Source organism: Gouania willdenowi, chromosome 18 (genome assembly GCF_900634775.1).
Source record: "Gouania willdenowi chromosome 18, fGouWil2.1, whole genome shotgun sequence".
NCBI lineage: Eukaryota > Metazoa > Chordata > Actinopteri > Blenniiformes > Gobiesocidae > Gouania > Gouania willdenowi.
The window spans coordinates 16063252-16083343 of NC_041061.1; the positions used below are offsets into that span (position 1 = coordinate 16063252).

General features: G+C 36.9%; 1 protein-coding gene across 4 annotated transcripts; it reads right to left on the reverse strand.

The window, feature by feature from the left end:
* Positions 1 to 348: 348 nt before the first annotated feature.
* On the reverse strand, positions 349 to 19540 carry LOC114480862 (transcriptional-regulating factor 1-like). Of its 4 annotated transcripts, none has more exons than XM_028475288.1 (12): positions 19307 to 19540; positions 18760 to 18817; positions 9111 to 10261; positions 7745 to 7977; positions 5671 to 5846; positions 4841 to 5001; positions 4595 to 4698; positions 3298 to 3358; positions 2630 to 2718; positions 1214 to 1315; positions 965 to 1065; positions 349 to 883 (listed from the first exon to the last, which is right to left on the reverse strand). In XM_028475288.1, the coding sequence occupies exons 3-12, from the start codon at positions 10234 to 10236 to the stop codon at positions 454 to 456; spliced, it is 2583 nt and encodes an 860-aa protein (XP_028331089.1). In that variant the 5' UTR covers positions 10237 to 10261; positions 18760 to 18817; positions 19307 to 19540; the 3' UTR covers positions 349 to 453. The 4 variants fall into 4 exon arrangements, with proteins under 4 accessions (XP_028331089.1, XP_028331088.1, XP_028331090.1 ...); XM_028475291.1 differs by lacking the exons at positions 18760 to 18817; positions 19307 to 19540 and adding an exon at positions 11303 to 11496 and having other exon boundaries at positions 478 to 616; positions 744 to 883; XM_028475287.1 differs by lacking the exons at positions 18760 to 18817; positions 19307 to 19540 and adding an exon at positions 11303 to 11496.
* Positions 19541 to 20092: the final 552 nt, after the last annotated feature.

Consider the following 20092-nt stretch of genomic DNA (forward strand, 5'->3'; position numbering starts at 1 on the left):
ATTTAAGGTTGGCCCAGAAATATATGTTAAAAAGTCACTGTTTTACAGCATAGTGAAAGTATGAGGGCTTTTTATGGAGGTAGATTTGTGCCTTTATTATTCAAAATATTTTTAAAATGTCACTTTCATAAAAAAAGACATTTCAATAAAAAAAAAAGTTTACTTTAATCAAAAATAATTATTTCTAATTTAAGAAAAAGTGTTTAAATGCAAATATATATATTTGAGATCCAAATAATTGCATTTGAGCCATTTTTTTCTTTTTTTTTTTCTTTTTTTTTTCTTGACTTTTTCTTCTTTTTTTCATTGTTTTCTGCATTTTGAGCACTTTTTTCCTTTTATTGAAAATATATTTTTCATTAAAGTAAACTTTTATTGAATTTTTTTTTTTTTTTTAATTAAATAATAAAGACACAAACCTACCTCCATAGCTTTTGGCTTATATTTGTGTGTTCAAATAGGATCCCAGTTGAGCTGATCTTGGGCCTGGTTCATTCCCACTCTTCCCTCAGGGCTGCAGTACAAGCTCACTGGGTCTGTTTGGTTTCCATAGGAGCCACACGACTGGTGCAAAGGAAAGACTGGGCTTGGCTCCTTCTTCAAGGAGTCATTGATACTGGAGATATGATGAGAGTTAGGAGAAGTGATATAGCTGTATAACACAGCTGTGCTAGGGTCCATAGCATTAGGGTAGCCATTGTTGACAGAGTTTTGTACATTAATATCTGCATTGCTGTTGTTACTTTGCATTATGTTGGTGGGATGACTGAGAGCCAGATGCTGGGGGAACATCTGGTGCTGAGCTCGCCTGTCCATCCAGGACTCCTGTGGTTGGCGATGGATCTTCATGTGAGCGTTTCGAGACTTGATTTTGTAGAACATTCTGAGAGAGGAAAAGACAAGCAGTCTGAACACTGTGGGTTTGTGCTGGAGTTTAACGTCACAATCCTTAATTTGTACTCACTTCCCACACAGTTTACAGGGAAAGAATCCAGCCAATGAGGGCACAGGGACCACCTCCTCTAGAACATACTGTCTCTCTACTGGCTGACAGAGGGGCGTCACCTGGGGGAGATTTTGATCACATAAAAGCCGACATGTTGAAATGAACCTGCTGAGCTGCATTCCAGCCTGAATAACAACCTGATGTGTCGAAACAACACTGAAAAACACAGATTCACCACACAATGATCCTAAAAAATGATTGTCCTACTTTTTGCCGTTGCTCCACATCCTCGTGTCTCTTCTGCTTCTCCTGCAGCTTTTGGCTCAGGTAGTAAAACTCCACACACTGAGACACTGTCTTGGTTTGAACCTGAAACACACACACACACAGTCTGCAGTGTCTATTCCACACTATATACGTATGACACACCTGTAAAGTTTGTTGTGCTCATAAATTAAAAGTCTTTATGATATCCAACTATGTGTTTATGTGCATTTATGATACAATTGTGAGCATTAAAGCTGAGGTTTGTAATTTTTTGTTTTTTATTTTGATTGGACAAAAATCCATAATAATGTTATCACAATGTGTTGCATATTGTAATCCAAAGTGTTCTGAGTGGACAGTGAATGTCTTCTCCTTCTCCTGGCGCTGTAAATACAGCTTTAGAAACACAGGAGCGTGACGCTGGAGTTCAGCCAATCAGAGATCTTTCTACCAGCAGGTCGATCCATGAGCTGTTTTTAGCGTTACTATTGGCTGCTCGAGTTGCTGGTCAAAAGTCAATGCGCGTTCCTGATCTGAGAGTAGGGACAGGCACATGGCATGTCTTCCAGCAGAAGTCTTTAATGCGGCTCTTGATACAGCGGTCACACAGCAAATCAAGAGGAAAAAGGAAGTCTGAGGTGGAGAAGCAACAGAATAAAGGTACAAACATGTCCACGGACTCCCGCGGAGTCGGTGTGTGCGGCGGAATGCTTGTGTGCGAGGAGCAGCTCTGAGCCTCTTACTGTCCTCACAGCAGTGAGTGATACATGCTTTCATGTCTCTAAAACATCAGAAAATTCTCCAATAGCACAAGATAAAGTTCCTACATTTGTTACTAGTCTTTATGGAGGAAACAGTCACAAAGAGTTCCACAAAGTGCACGTGCACAAGAAGACCGGTGAGGTTCGTTCAGGAAGGGAAGGGTGGAGCGTGGCGCGCCTCACAAATCTACATACCGCAGCTTTAAGCTGCAGCACTTTTCATCAAGATGACCATATGACAAAGTGTCTAGCAGCATCTTTCAGATGACTTTAAATTGTTAAATAAATTGTGAATCTATAATGTAGTTTCTGCACAAATTAATGTTTTAAAATTGAAGCAAAACATAACATATCAAATCACAAAATAAGGGGGAAAACTTGTTTTTTCATATTTTTTTTCTCTGCTTTTTTTCTTCTTGTTCTACATTTTTTCCTATTTCTTCTGCATTTTTTTTCTTCATTTTAATATTTTCCTTCTGAACACACATACACATACACTGCTTTTTATATTATCATGCTACACTTTTAAATATTTACTGTGCTTTGCATTTACTAAAACAGAATTTGAGTCAAGTGTGATGCTTTGTATGATTCACTTGTTAGTTTTAGATATAAATAAAATAGTTAGCTTTGTGTAGTTTTTTTTTTTTTTTACCATTTTTTGAATGAATGAGAATTCTTTCCCAAAGGCCCTGAGAGCTGCACTGAAGAGCTTCTTTTCAGGGTCTGTCCAAAAATCACAGCCTACATAGACAAAGATAAAAAGGGGGATGGGGGGGAAGAGAGCATGAGAAACAATAGAAACACACACCACAAGGTCATGAATTGCATGCTGGGATATCATGCAATTCTGCTTCAGTAGTTCAGAACAAGTCTTCACAGGAAAAGAAAAAATAATAATCTTATGCCTGTGTGTGGAATCATGTAGCTGTGCAGTGTTAAACGTGTGTGGAATGACTGCTTCTTGTGATAGAATGAGGCTTTTTCTAGGCAGACTGATGATTTGGCAGAGGAAACCTAAAGTTATTCAGAGCGTTGCGACTGGAGGTTGAGGGAGGTAAGATGACTAGAACATATCAGTCTTACATCAGCGCTTTATGAGAGGGTCTCATATGCACAAGCCTGAAATAGATTCCTTTGCGTGCAAAGCAACGTTTTACAGTGTACAACGCTGTGTAATACACACATGTAAATGCATTATGTGCATTACCTAATCCTCAATTTCTAAAAGTTTCTGAACCCACATTTTCACACATATATGCAATTAAAAATATCTGAATGTGAACTGAAGTGTTAATAAGTAAGTGTGAGGTCAATGGTTACCAGAGTAGTGATAGTCTCCTGCTGGTGAGGGCTGTGAGAACAACAGCATGTCCAGGGTGGCCTGCACAGAGGGAGGAAAATTAACAAATTAAATCATTAAAAAAATTGGGTTTTATAATGTTGTTTTTTAGTTAAAAATGATCATCATTATAATGATGACGTAAATCAGGGTAGTCAAACTGATTTAGTTCAGGGGCCAAAAACGGAGCAGTTTGACCTCAAGTGGGTCACAGATTTTATGTAATTTCAACATCATTGTGCCCTAGTTTGCACTTCTACAGTATGTAATGTCTACATAAAATACAAAGTATGTCAGCAATAAGTGACAGATATCAGTCCCAACAGGATCTTCACTTTATATTTTCTAGAGTTTGTGACCAGTTTATGTTTAATTAAATTAAATATTGTGTTTTTTTTGTTTTTGTTTTTTAATTTAAAAAAAAAATAAAAAAAATTGTAGGAATTTTGAGTGTTTACCATGAAAAACGACTGCAATCATGAAAAATAAGCACTGGAAAAATGTGAACCCCTGCAAATATTGTTTCTCTGTCATTTTTTATTTCTCCTGAGAACCGAATTTGATGCTCCAGAGGGCCAGATTTGGACCCCCGGGCCATGACTAAATAAATACTGTTTCATTCCACTTATTTACAAAATAGGATTCTTTAAAATGTATGTTATCACTCATTTATTCCATCATTTATGGAGGTAGATTTGAGTCTCTATCATTCTATCAAAAAAAATAAAATAAATACTTTAAAAAAATTTAAAAAAAATACTTCAATCAAAAAAAACTTTTCAATCAACGAAACTAAAGTGTTCAAATGCTAAAAAATATTTGAGACCCAAATAATTGCATTTGAACACGTTTTTTCTTTGATTAAAAATAGTTTTTTTTTATTGAAAAGTTTTGTTTTTATTGATGTCACCTTTTTTTGTATTTGGCCCATATTATGGGTAGTACATTTGTGTCTTATTATTTAATGTAAAAATAAAACATTTCAATCAAAGCTAAAAAAAAAAAAATGTTTTCAATCAAAGAAAAAAAGTCTTCAAATGCAATTATTTGTTTGTTTGTTTGTTTGTTTGGGTGTGTGTGGGTGTTGTGTTTTTTTTTTTTTTTAAACAATTTTTTCCTTGATTTAGAAATATTTATTTTTGAATGAAGTAAACTTTTTTCATTGAAAAGTTGTTTTTTAGAATTTTGTAATCGGACAAAGGCGGAACTTGGAATCAGAAAGAAAGAAAGAAAGAAAGAAAGAAAGAAAGAAAGAAAGAAAGAAAGCTTTTCATTTACCATTGTGTTTCCCTGACAGTAGTGCAGACAGTGCAGAGCCAGCTCAGTGTTGCTGCCCCCTCCTGGTAAACAGCTGGAACTACACATGGCCAACAGCTTCTCCACTAAATAACAAAGCAAAAAAAAAACATTATTGTTATTATTTAATTACAACATACTCACATTTAACCTACAGAGACTTTAGAATGAAAGACTACAATAACAGTTACTATAGACAGCACTATTCACATATTTTTGATTGCCCACCTTGTTGCTGTACGTTAGGGTTTGCCTCCAGCTCTTCCCATGGTTTCCAGAGTACATGCTCCTGAGAAGCTTCCCCACCAGGTGACCTCACCTCTGAGCATGTGCTGACGTCAACAAATGCAGGGAGATCTGCCTGAAAGTCAGAACCTACATTGATATGTCTAGAAAGAGAGAAACAAAAGCGAGTGAGAAAAGTAGGGGTGAGCATTGCCATGAATCTGACGATGCGATACACGATTTGCATGTCACGATACGATATATCCCGATACTAAACAATATGACATATTGCAATATCAATAATCACAAATTTCACATTTACAGGTACAAAATGGCTTCTTTTTTTTTTTTTACTTGCGAGAACAAGTAAATGGTAACTAAACTGTAATTCAAGCACCAATATGAAAAAAAAAGTGGTATGTTTAAATTTTTCAAATAAATTCAAATTTCAAATTTTGCTTCTACAGCACATTCTGATTCTGTGAAGTTCTTAAATCATTTAAAGTAACCACATACATCTATAAAAGTGCCCAGTATGTTTTATGAAAATAAAGTGCAATTAACTTCCATGCTAAAATGCATTGAGGAGTGAAGTAGTTTAACTAGTGACCAGGCGTTTATGTGCTATGCATATGTTAGCGCAGTTAAATTATTATTTTTTTCTTAAAAAACCTGATTTTAAAAAATGGATTTCGACATTTTTTGTATCAATATGATAATCGCGTGGTAAAATATTGCGATTTATCGATTTTTTTCTTACACCCTTAGGAAAAACAGCAACAATGCCTCACTATTAGATGAATGACGGCTGGTGTTTCCCATTGTTTACTCACGGTGGCACAGTGCATTCCTGCTCTTCTGTTGTTTGGTCCTCTCTCTGATGGAGAGATGAAATGGAGGAGAAAAGTCCTGCTCCTTTACGGCGTGGGTTGAGGAGAGGCAGAGGAGTGAAGTGGCATGACCTTTGACCCTTGCTAGAGTGAAGTAGACTGGGAAACGATGTCCCATGCTGCAATAATAGGAGTAAAAAACTGCTTGTCATTTCTAAGATTTTTCCTCAGAATGTGAGATGTCAACAGTGAAATACATACACATATATATAAAGAAAATGCATATATTTTTTTAATAAATGGTGTATTAACTGAGCGTAATATTAGGGATGCCCCAAGTTTTTCAATTCTGATACGATACCCCAGAATGCAACCTTGAATATTGACCGATACGGATAATGATGTGATCCGATATCAGCACGGATCATATACTTTTATTAATCATTTTGTATGTAATATTAAAAAAGGCTTGATCAAGTGATATTAGTCAAACGGAGAACAATAGTCAGCAACAGTAGCCAAAAGAAAAACTGACCCATTTTTTTTTTAACCAATGGGTTACATACATTTTAACCTTGACCACAATTAAATAAACAATATACTAGAAGACCCTTACAAATAACCTCAATAAATCCAATAAAAACTAAAATATATATATATTTTAAAGTGAAAAATAACCACTAGTTTAACTTAAGCATAAGAATATGCTACAATTGAATAAAACAAAAACTATAAAATAAATAAGAAGAACCTGATAAATAACCACAATAAATCCATTAAAACATTTTTTTTATTCAATCAGAGATCTTTAGATGGATATAATGTGATATTCGTACAGCATTTATGTCTTTTTCTTTTTTTGCTGATATAACTATCGGACCAGGATGCCCTTATTTGTTAGTGCCTAAAACATACTCAGATGTGTGTTGGAGTTTTAGTAAGAACTTGAAATCGAGCTACAATAATTTGTGTCAAACATGAGTGAGTCATTGATGTCACTGTGACAGTGACTTTTCCAGTTAAATCGACATCTGTGATTTGGTTCTCATGCCCATGACACCAATGAGAGGGTTTTGTTGCTGTTGCAACTTTTTCCAAAAGTTCTGCTTTTTGTCCCTTTTTTTCTTGGATTGGTAAATTTAGTGCTTGTATGAAGGAATGGGAAGTTTTTGTAGCCCGGGGCCGTATGCAGCCTTCATTCTAATTTTGTACGGCCCCCAAAGTAAATGCAAAGAATGACTCCAAAACCACACATTTCAACAAAATGACAGAAAAATATTTCAAAATGACAACAATAATAAGACAATATCCAACAAATGCACTAAATGAAAGAAGAATAAAGAAAGTAACAAAAAAAAAAAAAACCAGAATAAATGATTAATATTAAAAAACGGCAAAAACACCTAACAAAACGAGAGCAAAATATACAAAAAGACAACAAAAAGACAGATTAATATACAAAACAATAGCAAAAATACCCAGTGACTCCAAAAACACACATTACGACATCAAAATACACAAAATGAGAGAAAAATATACAATACGACAACAAAAAGATGCAAAAGGACCCCTAAAACACACAAAATGACAGTGACATACAAAACAGCAACAAAAATACCCAGAGTTACTCCAAAAACACACATTACAACAACAAAAACACACAAAATGAGAGAAAAATATACAAAATAACAAAAAAAAACCACACACAAAATGACTGATTAATACACAAAACAGCAACAAAAATACCCAAAGTTACTCTAAAAACACACAATACAACAGCAAAAACACACAAAATGAGAGAAAGATACACAAAGCAACAACAAAAATACACAAACTAACTCCAAAAACACACTAAACAACAATACAATCACAGTTAATGACAAAGAAAACCCTGAAAACAACAACTAACACACAAAATGACAACAAAAACACACACCAACCTTTTGTTTTTTCCTGTATTAATGTTTGGATTGGTCTTTTTTCTAAATGCTGGCATAAATGTTGACAATGTGGCCCTCGGATCAGAAAATAATTAATTTGTGGCCCTTGTTGTGATGAAATAGTAGGTTATACATACCTGCAGCTGTGGCTGAGTCAAATCGGCTGGATTTTTTCCTACTCTGTGACTTCCTTGGTGAAGCGCTAACATTGGCACTGTGTTGCATGGTTTGCTTGAGGCTTGAGGTGACTGAGTGTGTATATGGTACGAAGGGAGCAGGGATGGGCTGCTGGGGGGCCAGAGGGCCCCTGATTGACTGAGGGGGGAGGAACAATTGGATGGTTCAGGATATTCCAGATTATCACGTGCAGCTGAGAGACCGGGAAGTAAAGGAGAAAAAAAAAGATATAAATACATTAAAGGTGATAATGAAGAAGTTGCAGTTTTGTTATAATATGCATTCAAAAAAGGTAATAAAATAAAATGAATAAAAAAAACATACATATTACCAGTATGAAAAGTGGAAATGATTTGCTAATCTATTAAATCCAGTGCTGTCATCACCTGCAACTTCTCTTCAATTTCTAGTCAATGCACATGGGGTCATTCAATGTCATTTCAACAGATTTTCAGGACATCTCACGTACTTCGGTGTCAAAAAACTCTGAAATGTTTAGCAATTATTCAATAGGCACACTGTACAGTTTTACTTTGATTGATTTGATAAATACTTTTTAAGATATGTGTCAGGGATCACATTTTTTCTAACATTCCCACGTGCAGATATGGGCCAATTAAAATAGTAAAAGAAAAAAGTAAATTTGGATTTCAAGAGACTGTCACTGAAGAACCAATGCATACAGTATATGTGATGTGACTAATCCTTCGTGATGTGCACAATCTATGTTCATAGCTCAAAGCTGATCAAATGACAGGGAACTGAGACATATGCAAAGTTGCTCAAGAAAATTGGAAGAAAGTTTGTTGGGGTTCAGGCTAGAACATGTTTAGGCAAAAACGTTCTAGCCTGAACCCCAACAAACTTTTGTCTAATTTTGAGGGGCTGGTATGTCCACCAGATAGGATGTATAGCATATCTTTTGGTATATTCTGAGAGAGCAGGTGGGGCTGTATTACTATACCAGTGATCAGTTTCTTATATGATGTAATTCTTGAGATATTGGAAGCTGAAAATGAAAGAAAAATAAGGACGAGCGAAAGTTAACACATAGCTCACTAAATTGGCCATATCTCAAAAAGTATTCATCAGATCAAACTAGATTTATGCCGATTGAAGAATCATGGAACAATTGGTAAAATTTCAGATCTTTTTAAGACCCAAGTGCATGGGCCATTTGTGAAATGACATGGAATGACCCTATGTTTACATTTTTGAATTAAAAAATTTGCCAAAGTTGTTTATGTGAGGTATGAAAAAGCTATAACATCCTTTACAGTGGTCTTATTATCTTATTATCCCCTAATAAAAGCTTCCTACGCTCACCTGTGATGCTCCCATAGTCCTGGCCATGCGAGGCCCTCAGGCTGCATGACTCCTGTCCAAACTGTGGAAACCTCCACATTGTCCCAGAGGAGTGCACCATCTGTGTGCTCTGTAGGTGAGGAGTGAAAAACTGTGTGCCATGGGATTCTTTTCCCGGCGAAGCAACAGGAGAGTCCATTTTGGATGGTGAGTAGGATGGAGGGGGTAAAGGTGTCGGTGGCGGGCTGAGGACAGAAGGCACGGGGTGGGACAATGTGGGAGTGGATGGAAAAGACTGAAGAGAGGGAAGAACGGGCGAGGATAGGGATGGAGGTGGGTAGGAATCAGAAGACCGGACTTCTCCTGGGGTTTCTGAAGATTCCCAGTTGGGATTTCCACTGGGAATCATCAGACAGCCTCTCTTTCTTTGGGAGAGGAACGCGTCAGAGAAGGAATCCAGTTTTTGGTTGTAGGACTTGCCAGTAGACCATTTCTGTGGGAGGCACCCAGTTGAGTTTCCTGTTCCTCTCCAGTCGTTTTGTTCATGAACCGAGGAGCGAAACCACGATCCATCGAGGTCCGCGGACTGAAACTGATCCTCACCGAACCTGGATCCATATCCACTCACATGTGAATCTGATTGATAATAATCTGCATTGGTGCAGTAGGAAATGCAGCTACTGCTAGCATTCATGATTTTTTGCCTGAATCCATTCTTGCTGACACAGCTGTAGCTTCCATCTTTATTATCAAAACCGTCCACCCAAACTTGACTTTTCCCATTCCCAAACCAAGAGTCCTCAAAATGGCTGCTTAGCCCACTATCTCCATCAAAATGGCCTCCTACGCTAGCTTCTCTATCTGAACTCCTGCCACTGCTGCTTTGGAAGCCTTGGTTACCACCACTGTTCTCTCTCATTCCCCAACAGGAAGTGTTGGAAGCTTGGAGTGCATTTCCTGCCTCTTCTTCTTCTTCTTCTTCTTCCCCTCCAGTTCCAAACATCTCGAGGGTGTTATTATCTTCAGGCTGAGAGGACGGATAGCAGGGATCGTCACTCTGATGGCAAAGAAGGCTGAAAGGAGAGGACGGATGATGGTGACGGTGGTCAATGTTGGGGACAGACGATGTGGGGGATTGTTTTTCCATAACGGATCGCTTTGTTGTGTAACACCTGCAGAGGGAAGAAGTGGCACTATTAGGAATTCAACTGTTTTCAATGGAGTCGCTTAGAAAGTCAGTCACCTGATCTTTGAGTTTGACGTGAAAATAGCTAGAAAGCATCCGCTTTAATGCGCCTCGACCAGCCGTAACAAACACATAGTTTAAGCTAAAATGGAAGTGACTTTCAAGGTAAAATTAGTCCCTTGTTTTGTTGACTTTCTAAAGGTTTTGACCAAACCCGTGTTACAAAATTGTGCCCAAACTCAAGTTGAAATGGGACTGGGCCACATCATATCAGATACAGATCAGCAATCTAGATCCAAACTGTTACTGAGCCGTTGTGCGTTTGGACAAAGGATCTGTTAGCGGGTCTGTGTCGGATTTTACGGGGGTGCGAACCATATACGGTCCAGTCGTTCTTTGCTATCTGATCATATTTTCACATTAAATGTTATCATTTAATGACATCAATGAAGCAGTTGTGTCAAATAAACTTAAAGCTAACATAGCATGCAGCCAATGATTCATAAATCCTATTAATTATCTATAATTTTTAGGACTTTTACAACAGTTGCACAAAGACTGATTTATAACCTGATAGCGACAACTCAGCCGAGACTCAAGAAGCCTTTAATGTCGGAGTCAGTGTGAAGAAGAATTCAAACAAGCGCTAGATTGCTCACCCACTATGAGAGAACATGAGCTGTGTTTAAAACCTTTAAGATGCATCTTTTTAAAAAAAAAACAAAAGTCAAATTCTGCTACAAAGAAGAGAAAAAAAAGGCAGAATGGCAGAAGAATAGCATTACTTTGAGTGCTGCTCGGGAACTTCTGCTTGCTTCTAATAGGCTTTTTAAAGCATTAAAGCACCAATGGCAATATATTCTCAATTATTATTTTCTAACCTGCATCAATAACTTTAGTTTTAACGTTTTTAGGTATAAGACTAATCTATACACAGTTTAAATATGTCACAGATATTCCGAGGAAAGAGAAAACATAAGATAACTATGATCTAATATACCTATCAACATGAGTTATGTTGCTTTACCAGTCCTCTGCGCTTCGTTTTCTGTCCATGAACGCTCGTCTTCTGTTCTGCATGTTGTTGTGTTAGTATTGGCCTTTTCATTCTCTCACACTCTAAGGCTTCTTTGCTCTTTTTTTGATTTTTGGCCTCACACACACACACACACACACACACACAAAGCTCTTCCTATTTGTTTCTCTCACTCTTTACTGTGCACACACACACACAAACACACACACACACACACACACACGCACACGCAGGTGTCAAAGCGGACCAGCATATAGTGATGTTGTCTGAGCCGTTTAGTCGTCGTGGTAACCACATCCTGAGGAAACAAACGCTGACGGATCTCCCTACTTTCAGCTATCTTTATCTTTCTACCACCTCACTGTCTTCGTGTCTCTTTACCTGTCCTCTCTCTATCTCTCTCTCAGGAAAATAAAAAATTTTAATCTTCCTTTTCACTCCTCGGCTTCTTCATGCTGAAGTATTGCCAAAACTGATAAAGATACGATCTTGCATGTCCTATAAATGTATTAATATTGTGTGTGTTGGAAATGAAATGAAACTTTGGAGGTGTAATGTTGTCCAATGACTTAAATAACTCACATTATACAAACTTCTATTTAATCAAATCTCATCAAAGCATAATAAGCAGCATCTCACGCTGTATGATGCAGTATTGTCGTCCAGTTAGTTGCACAATGAAGCCTTCACAGTACAGGTTTGTAGCTTCCAAAGAATACTACAACATAAAGAGTTTGGTGACCGCTGCATACTGCACAATGTGACCTATAACCCGTACAATGCAATTGAAAAACAAACTGAAACCTTTAAAGGGGAAAAATAAAAAATGAAAAATTTAAGATAACCTGGTTGCATAAACATGTACACCCTTTAACTATTACTTTGTTGCAGCATCTTTGGCTTTTATTACAGCACTCAGTCTTTTTGGGTAAGAGTCTATCAATGTGGCACATCTTGATGAGGTAATATTTGCCCACTCTTCTCTACAAAAGCCATTCTTTTGTTGATTTGTTTGTGTGCTTAGGGTCACTGTCGTGTTGAAAGGTAAAGTTCCTCTTCATCTTCATCTTTCTAACAGAACCCGGAATGTTTTGTGCCAACACTGCCTGGTATTTGGAACTGTCCATAATTCCCTCAATCCTGACAAAGGCCCCCAGTTCCAGCTGAAGAAAAACAACCCCAAAGAATGATGCCGCCACCACCATGCTTCACTGTAGGTATTGTGTTCTTTGGTGATGAGTAGTGTTGTTTTTGTGCCAAATATACCTTTTGGAATTATGAACAAAAAGTTCAACTTTGGTTTCATTGAACCATGACACATTTTCTCACATGAGTTTGGGAGACTTCAAATGCGTTTTTGCAAAATGAAGCCGGGCTTGGATGTTTTTCTTCATAAGATAAGGCTTCCGTCTTGCCGCCATAGCACAGACATATGAAGAAGACAGGAGATTGTTGTCACATGTACTACACAGCCAGTACTTGCCAGAAATTCCTGCAGCTCCTTCAATGTTGCCGTCGGCCTGTTGGCAGCCTCCCTGATCAGCTTTCTTCTCGTCTTGTCATCAATTTTGGATGAACGCCCTGTTCTTGGTAAAGTCACTGTTGTGACATATTTTCTCCACTTGATGATGACTGTCTTCACTGTGTTCCATGTTGTATTTAATTCCTTTTGTACCCTTGACCTGACTGATATCTTTGAACAATGAGATCCCTCTGATGCTTTGGAAGCTCTCTGCGGACCGTGGCGTGTGCTGGAAGATGTGGCTACAAAAATGTCAGGAAAAGCTCCTAGAAGAGCTGAACTTAATCTGGGGTTAATCAGAGACACTTTAAATGGTGACAGGTGTGTGTTGACTCCAATTTAACATGAGTTTAAATGTAATTGGTTAAATCTGAACACAGCCCCGTCCCCAGTTATAAGAGGGTGTGCACACATTTGCAACCTCGTTCTCTCAGTTTTTTATTTTCACTTCACCTCACTGAAAGGTTTCAGTTTGTTTTTCAATTGCATTGCACAGGTTATAGGTCACATTAAAGGTGGAAAACGTTGTGAAATTAGTTATCTTGGTGTCATTTTTTTACATCACAAAAACATGGCATTTGAACAGGGGTGTGTAGACTTTTTATATCCACTGTATATCCTCTGAACGTTAACATAGACAGGCTGCCCTATAGGTCAACACCCTGAGGGGTGTGTTTGTGCAGTTTGAGTGTTTTCTTTGAGCATTTAAGACACCCTTAAGTCCTACTACAGTGAAGAAAACATGTTTGCAGGCGTTGCTTCATTGTTTGTGTGATGAACTGAGCTTAACTATAAAAAAAAAAAAACAAGCTGATCAATTAAACACTTTACGTTCTTTACAATTGTTGTGAATCCATTAAAGTTTAGAGCAGTGGTTCTCAACCTTTTCAGCCCGGAACCCCCAAAATAAAGTTAGCAAAGAACGAAACCCCCACTGCACCTGAAGGTGGTTGAACAAAGACATGAATATTGAAGAACAGTCATATCAAGACAGGGTCATCTACTATAAGGGGAAATAAAGCTTTTTGGGCTCCTTCCATTTAAGTCAGAAAAATACTGGTCCATTGTTCTATGGGTTAAAAGTGACCAAAATGGGATTTTAAAAACCACAGAAAAAGTGTCAAATAGAGTGTCAAATAATGGGCATGACAAATCATGTATGTGGTTAAATTGGCACAAAACAAAAAAAAGCATGAATTATGGTGAAACGAGGTTAAAAGTGACAATAATGGGTCAACATATGTGACATTAGGTGGGAAAAGTGGTGGAAAGGGTTTATAAGTGCCGGAAATGTCTTGAAAGTGGAATAAAATGTGCAGAAAAGGCATTTAAATTTGATGGAGAAGTGGCCGAAACGGGAGTAATGTAGAAAAAATGCATTAAAAGGAGCCAAAATATGGCAAGAAAAAGTGATGAAAATAGGTTCAAATATGGCAAGTTTGGCGTAGTTGCAGAAAAAGGGTAAAAATAAGCAAAAATTGGATCAAAATAATATATTCTTAGTTTCTTAGAGGCATCTGGCAACCCCCTCCCAGTGTCCCGTGAACCCAAATAGTGTCCTGACCCCATGGTTGAGAACCCCTGGTTTAGAGTTTACATACATTCAGGTAAAAATAGTGCAAAGAATACTGTTCATTTGATTCTTTTGCAGTGTGTACAAAGTAAATGATTATTTATTGTATAATAAAAATCTGGTGAGCATTTTTTGGTCAACATGGGAGCACTGTGTGTGTGTGTGTGTGTGTGCGCGTGTGTGTGTGTGTGTGTGTGTGTGTGTGTGTGTGTGTGTGTGTGTGTGTGTGTGCGCGCGTGTGTGTGTGTGTGTGTGTGGGAGAACGTTGTGTGCAGAGGCGGCCTCGTACCATATAAGTTCAAGTTTCTCTGAGTCAGCTGACAGGAAACAACACAGAATGAAACTAATCCAAAAAGAAGAAAAAAAAGGTTCAGGGAAGCCTCTGAACACCTGGATGTCCCACCTACGCTCAGACACCCACACACCCACCTCACTGCCAGGATACACACCTGTAACACACTCTTGTCACTGTTATGTCATGTAATGTTCCCTAAAATAGGGACAATGAAACACAAAAGGGGTCCGATTTTCATCAGTTGCATCTCAAACACGTGTCGGCATTTCAATTAAATAAAAAAATGATATTCTATATCAGTGGTTCTCAACTGGTCTCACCCTGCGACCCAAATTTGCCACCGTCATTAAATCGTGACCCACTTTTTTTTTTTTTTTTTTTTTTTTTAGAATTCAACCAACCAAATTATTGTTATAAATCCATATCATCTTTTTTTAAACATAAATCTATACATTTGCCTGTGCAACAAGCATTTCACAACAGGCCTGTCAAAATAAAAGACATGTCCAACCCAACATGAGAGACATTAAGTATTTATTTATTTTTGACCAGCTGTCTAAGACCCACCCAGTACATGTCAGTGACCCACTTTTGGGTCCCGACCCACCAGTTGAGAATCCCTGTTCTATATGATTTCTTCTCTCAGGGCTTGTGAGGATTTCTCGTACTTACAGTAAGCGTTCTCCAACAATAATGCTATATTTATTTAAATGCATGGTGTATCAGGGTGGGAATAATTGACTGTTTGAATGATTGTCTGTCCAAAGGTTTCATTCAGCAACGTTGCACTCAATTCTAATTACTGCTATAATGTACTTGTGAGTCATTTTCAGAGGTGTAAAGAGTACAGATATATACGCTTTCATACATTTTTTTTCCCTCCATTTTCCCGTGATCACGACTTCATTTTCTGGAGATTTTGAGATAACAAAACAATAGTGTAGTATAATAAATCATTGCAGTAAACATCATTAGTGTAGCAATGTCAGAGCAGCAGAAGCATATAGATACCACATCAGGGCTTCAGTTAAGTTAGAAAAATCCAAATAATGTCTCATTCTAACCGTTATGTGACCGTTAGCCAATGAGCTACAAGCTGCAACGAGCTGATCTTCAATATGATTATTGGTCATTTCAGCTAAATCCTTTATTTGGTCATACAAATATCCTTTTGTACATATATATGAGATATATATATATATATATATATATATGAGATGAAGTGTTTTTCATCTCATTTTGTGAATGTATTTTTGAAAGTTGTATTGAAAATTAAAAAAAGATTTTAAAAAAACAAAAATTAATGAATATTGATATACATATAATCAAAAATGTCTAAATAAGAGTTGTAGTATGACCAAATGAAGACAGTAAATTTGGTGCTCCTGCTTCCCTGACATTGTTAATGATGTTTCCTGCAATGATTTATCGTACTACACTATTGTTTTGTGATCTCATGATAATTATACCGTTATCACGGGAAAAGCAGAGTCTCGTTATCTCGAGATCTTGAGAAAATTAAGTCGTGATCACGGGAAAAGGAAGGGAAAAATAATGTATGAAAGTATGGCCCTTTAGGGCTTCTGTAGATATATCCTACACAAGTAGAAGTAATGTTAACTGAATGAAATTGTACTCAAGTACAAATAAGTCATACATAAAATACTCAAGTACAAGTAAAAAGTAGCTCAGTTAATTAGTACTCAAAGGAAAAGTTACTCGTTACTTTCACCCCCCACGTTTATTTTTGGTAATAAATCGTTGCCACGGTTCCCTTGGATACAGTAAACATCTCATGTATAAACTTAAAAAGAAAGAGATGAAATCTTGCACAATTGGAATTTATTTTCCACAAAGGCATCTGTATAAAATAAAAGGTTTGTCAAAATGTACAATTCTTTTTAAAATAAAATAACACAAAAAAAGCTAAATGTTTGAACTCTAAACCAGTGTCATGGAAATTGTGCCACGTGGATAACAACATAATAGGTAAAAACCACAATCTGAACCATAGAACGTGGCTGGGTGTTGATCAGAAATGGAACAACTAAGAACATGTAGATTATGTTCAATGTGTAGTGAAATGAAAATTAAAAAAAATGAATTACCCAGTAACAGTTGGGTGTAGAAATGTAATGAATTACTTTACTTCTTTTAGAACGTACTTAAGTACAAGCACAATTACTGATTGAATAATGTACTCAAAAGAATACAAGTACCCATAAAAGCAACTGAATTACAGTAACGTGAGAACTAATAAATTGCTTTCAAGGCTTGGAAGAAAATCCTATCCCCATTAAAAACCACACAGTTTGTCCAAATATATGGGCATCCCCCTTTTTATAAAAAATTAAATCATGATGAAATGCACGATCTGGATCCGATTCGGATGAAACTCTGTGATGTCAGAGGAACTAACCCAACATAAATTTTGCCAAAGATAACAGATGGAGATTTTACTGATCCAGAATCTGTATATTGATTCGGATCCCCTACGAAATTTAATAGAATCTTTCACGGCCTAAGGTCTACCTTCATTTAAAATGTTGTCATACTGACGTAATCCTGTTAACAGACAAATACCGTGTGCAAAAAAGATCTCAAATAAAATTGATAAAGGTTTTATAATGAAGAATATAAAATGTGTGTGTGTGTGTGTGTGTGTGTGTGTGTTCAAACCACTCTTTTCCTCCTCCATGTGTCTAAATGAGTGTAATCATGTAAATGCTGTGGTCACTTACAGTGCGACATGTCAGAAACAGAAACCTCATCATTAACATGCATTACTATAACATGCACACCGGTATGATATCTGTTCTGATAACTCTCTGTGGTAAGTAGACGGGGGAACATTATGGTGTAGGGGCTTTGGTTTTACTCTTGTTTTTTAACGACAACCTCCTGCGCCAAAACTTCCCACAGTTTCCTGAAAAGAAAATGTAATAATTCTAACTTCCTGATAAAATCAGAACAGAAAACTGTGGGACTGTGCTTATTCAAAATGCATTAGAAAGCCTTAGGGACCCTTGACTGTCTGAGAAAAGTATGTACTTTATTATCTTTTCATCTTTCTTCAATATTCGCTCACGCAGTTCAGAAAACTGGAGCCGAACCAGTGTAAAGGCCCCGAGGAAAACCAATAATGATGAAAACCCGTCTGCTCTCAGTGTTGTTTTGTATCTCCAGCTCACATTATGGTACCACAGGTGGAGATGACCCTGTGCGAGGCAGAAGAAGGACCAGGAGAACACGCAATGCCCCCAAAAGAAAGCTCCAGAAAAGGCTTCCAGCCCAGGAATCAAACCCAGGCCTTGTTGCCATGACGCCCCAGCAACAGCAGCCCCCAAAACAATGTGGTCCGTTTGAGTGAAAAAGATGTGTCAATAGTGGTTGGTCTTTGTTTTTAATGTTGGTTTAACTCACAGTCAACTGTTCACAAAACGACATCATCACACGTCAGGAATCAAACAAAAACACATTCAAACAAAGCAGGAATCACTGATTCCTGCTTTGTTTGAATGTGTTTTTGTGTTTTAATTCAGCCCGAAAACATGAATTATTGTGTAAATTACCAAATAATCCAGTTGTGCATATCTCAAATTCACCAACTCCACAATATCATGAGGGGCTTGCATTTAATTTGGTCATTTATATCACATGAATGGAGTCATTTTTGTTTGCAAATTGTGGAAAGAACGCTGAATTTTTCCACAAATCTTGCAATTTCTCACAAACAATTGCACAAAATTCCTCTGAATTACACAGGAACTGGTAAGGAAAGTGAATTGAACTGATTACTGGTTACAGACTGAAATTTGTGTAAAGCACTGTGTGGTTTCTACCTGTGAAAAGCGCTCTATAAATAAAGATTACTTTAAAAAAAGTGAAGTTCCGGCAGGGACACAATAATGCCTAATATCTACGGCCCACTTGAGGTCAAACTGGTCCATATTTGGCCCCTGAACTAAAATGGCTTTGACACCCCTGCTTTAAAGCCCCTCTCTACCATCCCACCCACTGTGTCCCATAGTATAAATAATAGTAAAACAGATCTTTACCTGCTTCATGCGGCGTAATGGAAGATCAAAAAGCATCCGTCAGTTGCTCTGGATCCCTCTGCAGATGTCAAACAAGGTCACAGAAACAAACGTGTTTAAAAATCATCATCCTTCACACTTCAGCGTGCAATAATCGTTTAAAAATGAGACATAACTCCAGACATTTGAAGCGTTATATTGGAACTGACATCACATTTCATTTTGTTGAATTCCTATTTATGGTGTCATATACTTGAATGAGTTGTGTATAGACAGATTAAACAAGACCATGCGTAACGCAAACACTGTAGGTGAATATATTTAATAAAATAAACACTTTGAAAACTGGTTATATATCATATAAGGTGACAAACCAATTCAACCTACACATATAATTTCATCCTATTTACAAAAAATAGGACAGCTAAGATACTTTCTTAAGGTTTAAGATGAAATGACAAAGAAATAATTAGACTTTGAGTCTAAATGTTGTGAATAAAAGCGTATACATAGAAAGATCCATTGTCCAATAGTAATAATAATAATATTAATAATATGAATGCCTTACCTGACAGGTTGTCTCTCTCGGGGCTGATGAGTCGCTGGGGCTAATGAAAGTGTGGAAGTTCATCTGCAGGGTGCCTGTGTGAGTAATGGGGAGGCGGTGAATGATGAAGAAGTGGAGTTTAAGAGTCACATGACCTTAACTGAAACAAACTGAATTAGAAACAAAATTCTTCAAAAATGAATGTTATTGAGTTGATTGCAGACCATACACACCTGACCTCACGCACTTTGGAGACGACTTTTGGACTATTTTCAGGTAAACGTAATGAACTAATAGAACTTGATTAGAACAAGTCTGAAAACGACAGTATTTGTTTTTCAAAGCTTTGATCGAGTGATTAACAATATGGTGAGTATTTTTTTTGCTTTTTATTCCTATTTTTTTTTTACTATAGTAACAACTGAACTTGCGAATTAATCTATCAGGATATTTTTTTAAATTACTATTGAAAAATAAATGCCAGAAATGCATGAAAAAGCATTGTGCACACAGGAATATATTTAGCAAGCCATAAATATATGAAATGGACATGAATTGTTGTTAAAATTAAAAAAAATATTAATGTTAAACTTAAAGTGTTTGGTTAATTTTGTCAAATAATTTACACTTTAACCTGATTAAAGTTTTGTCAAAAATGTAGTTGCTTCTGACAAAATGTAGTTTTGTATGGAAGTCCATTTCCGCCAGTATATATATATAAAAAAAAAAAAGTAGGAATAGTAAAATAATAATTAAAAAAAATATGTATTCATAATTATGAGATACTATTTCAATATCTCACAGCAA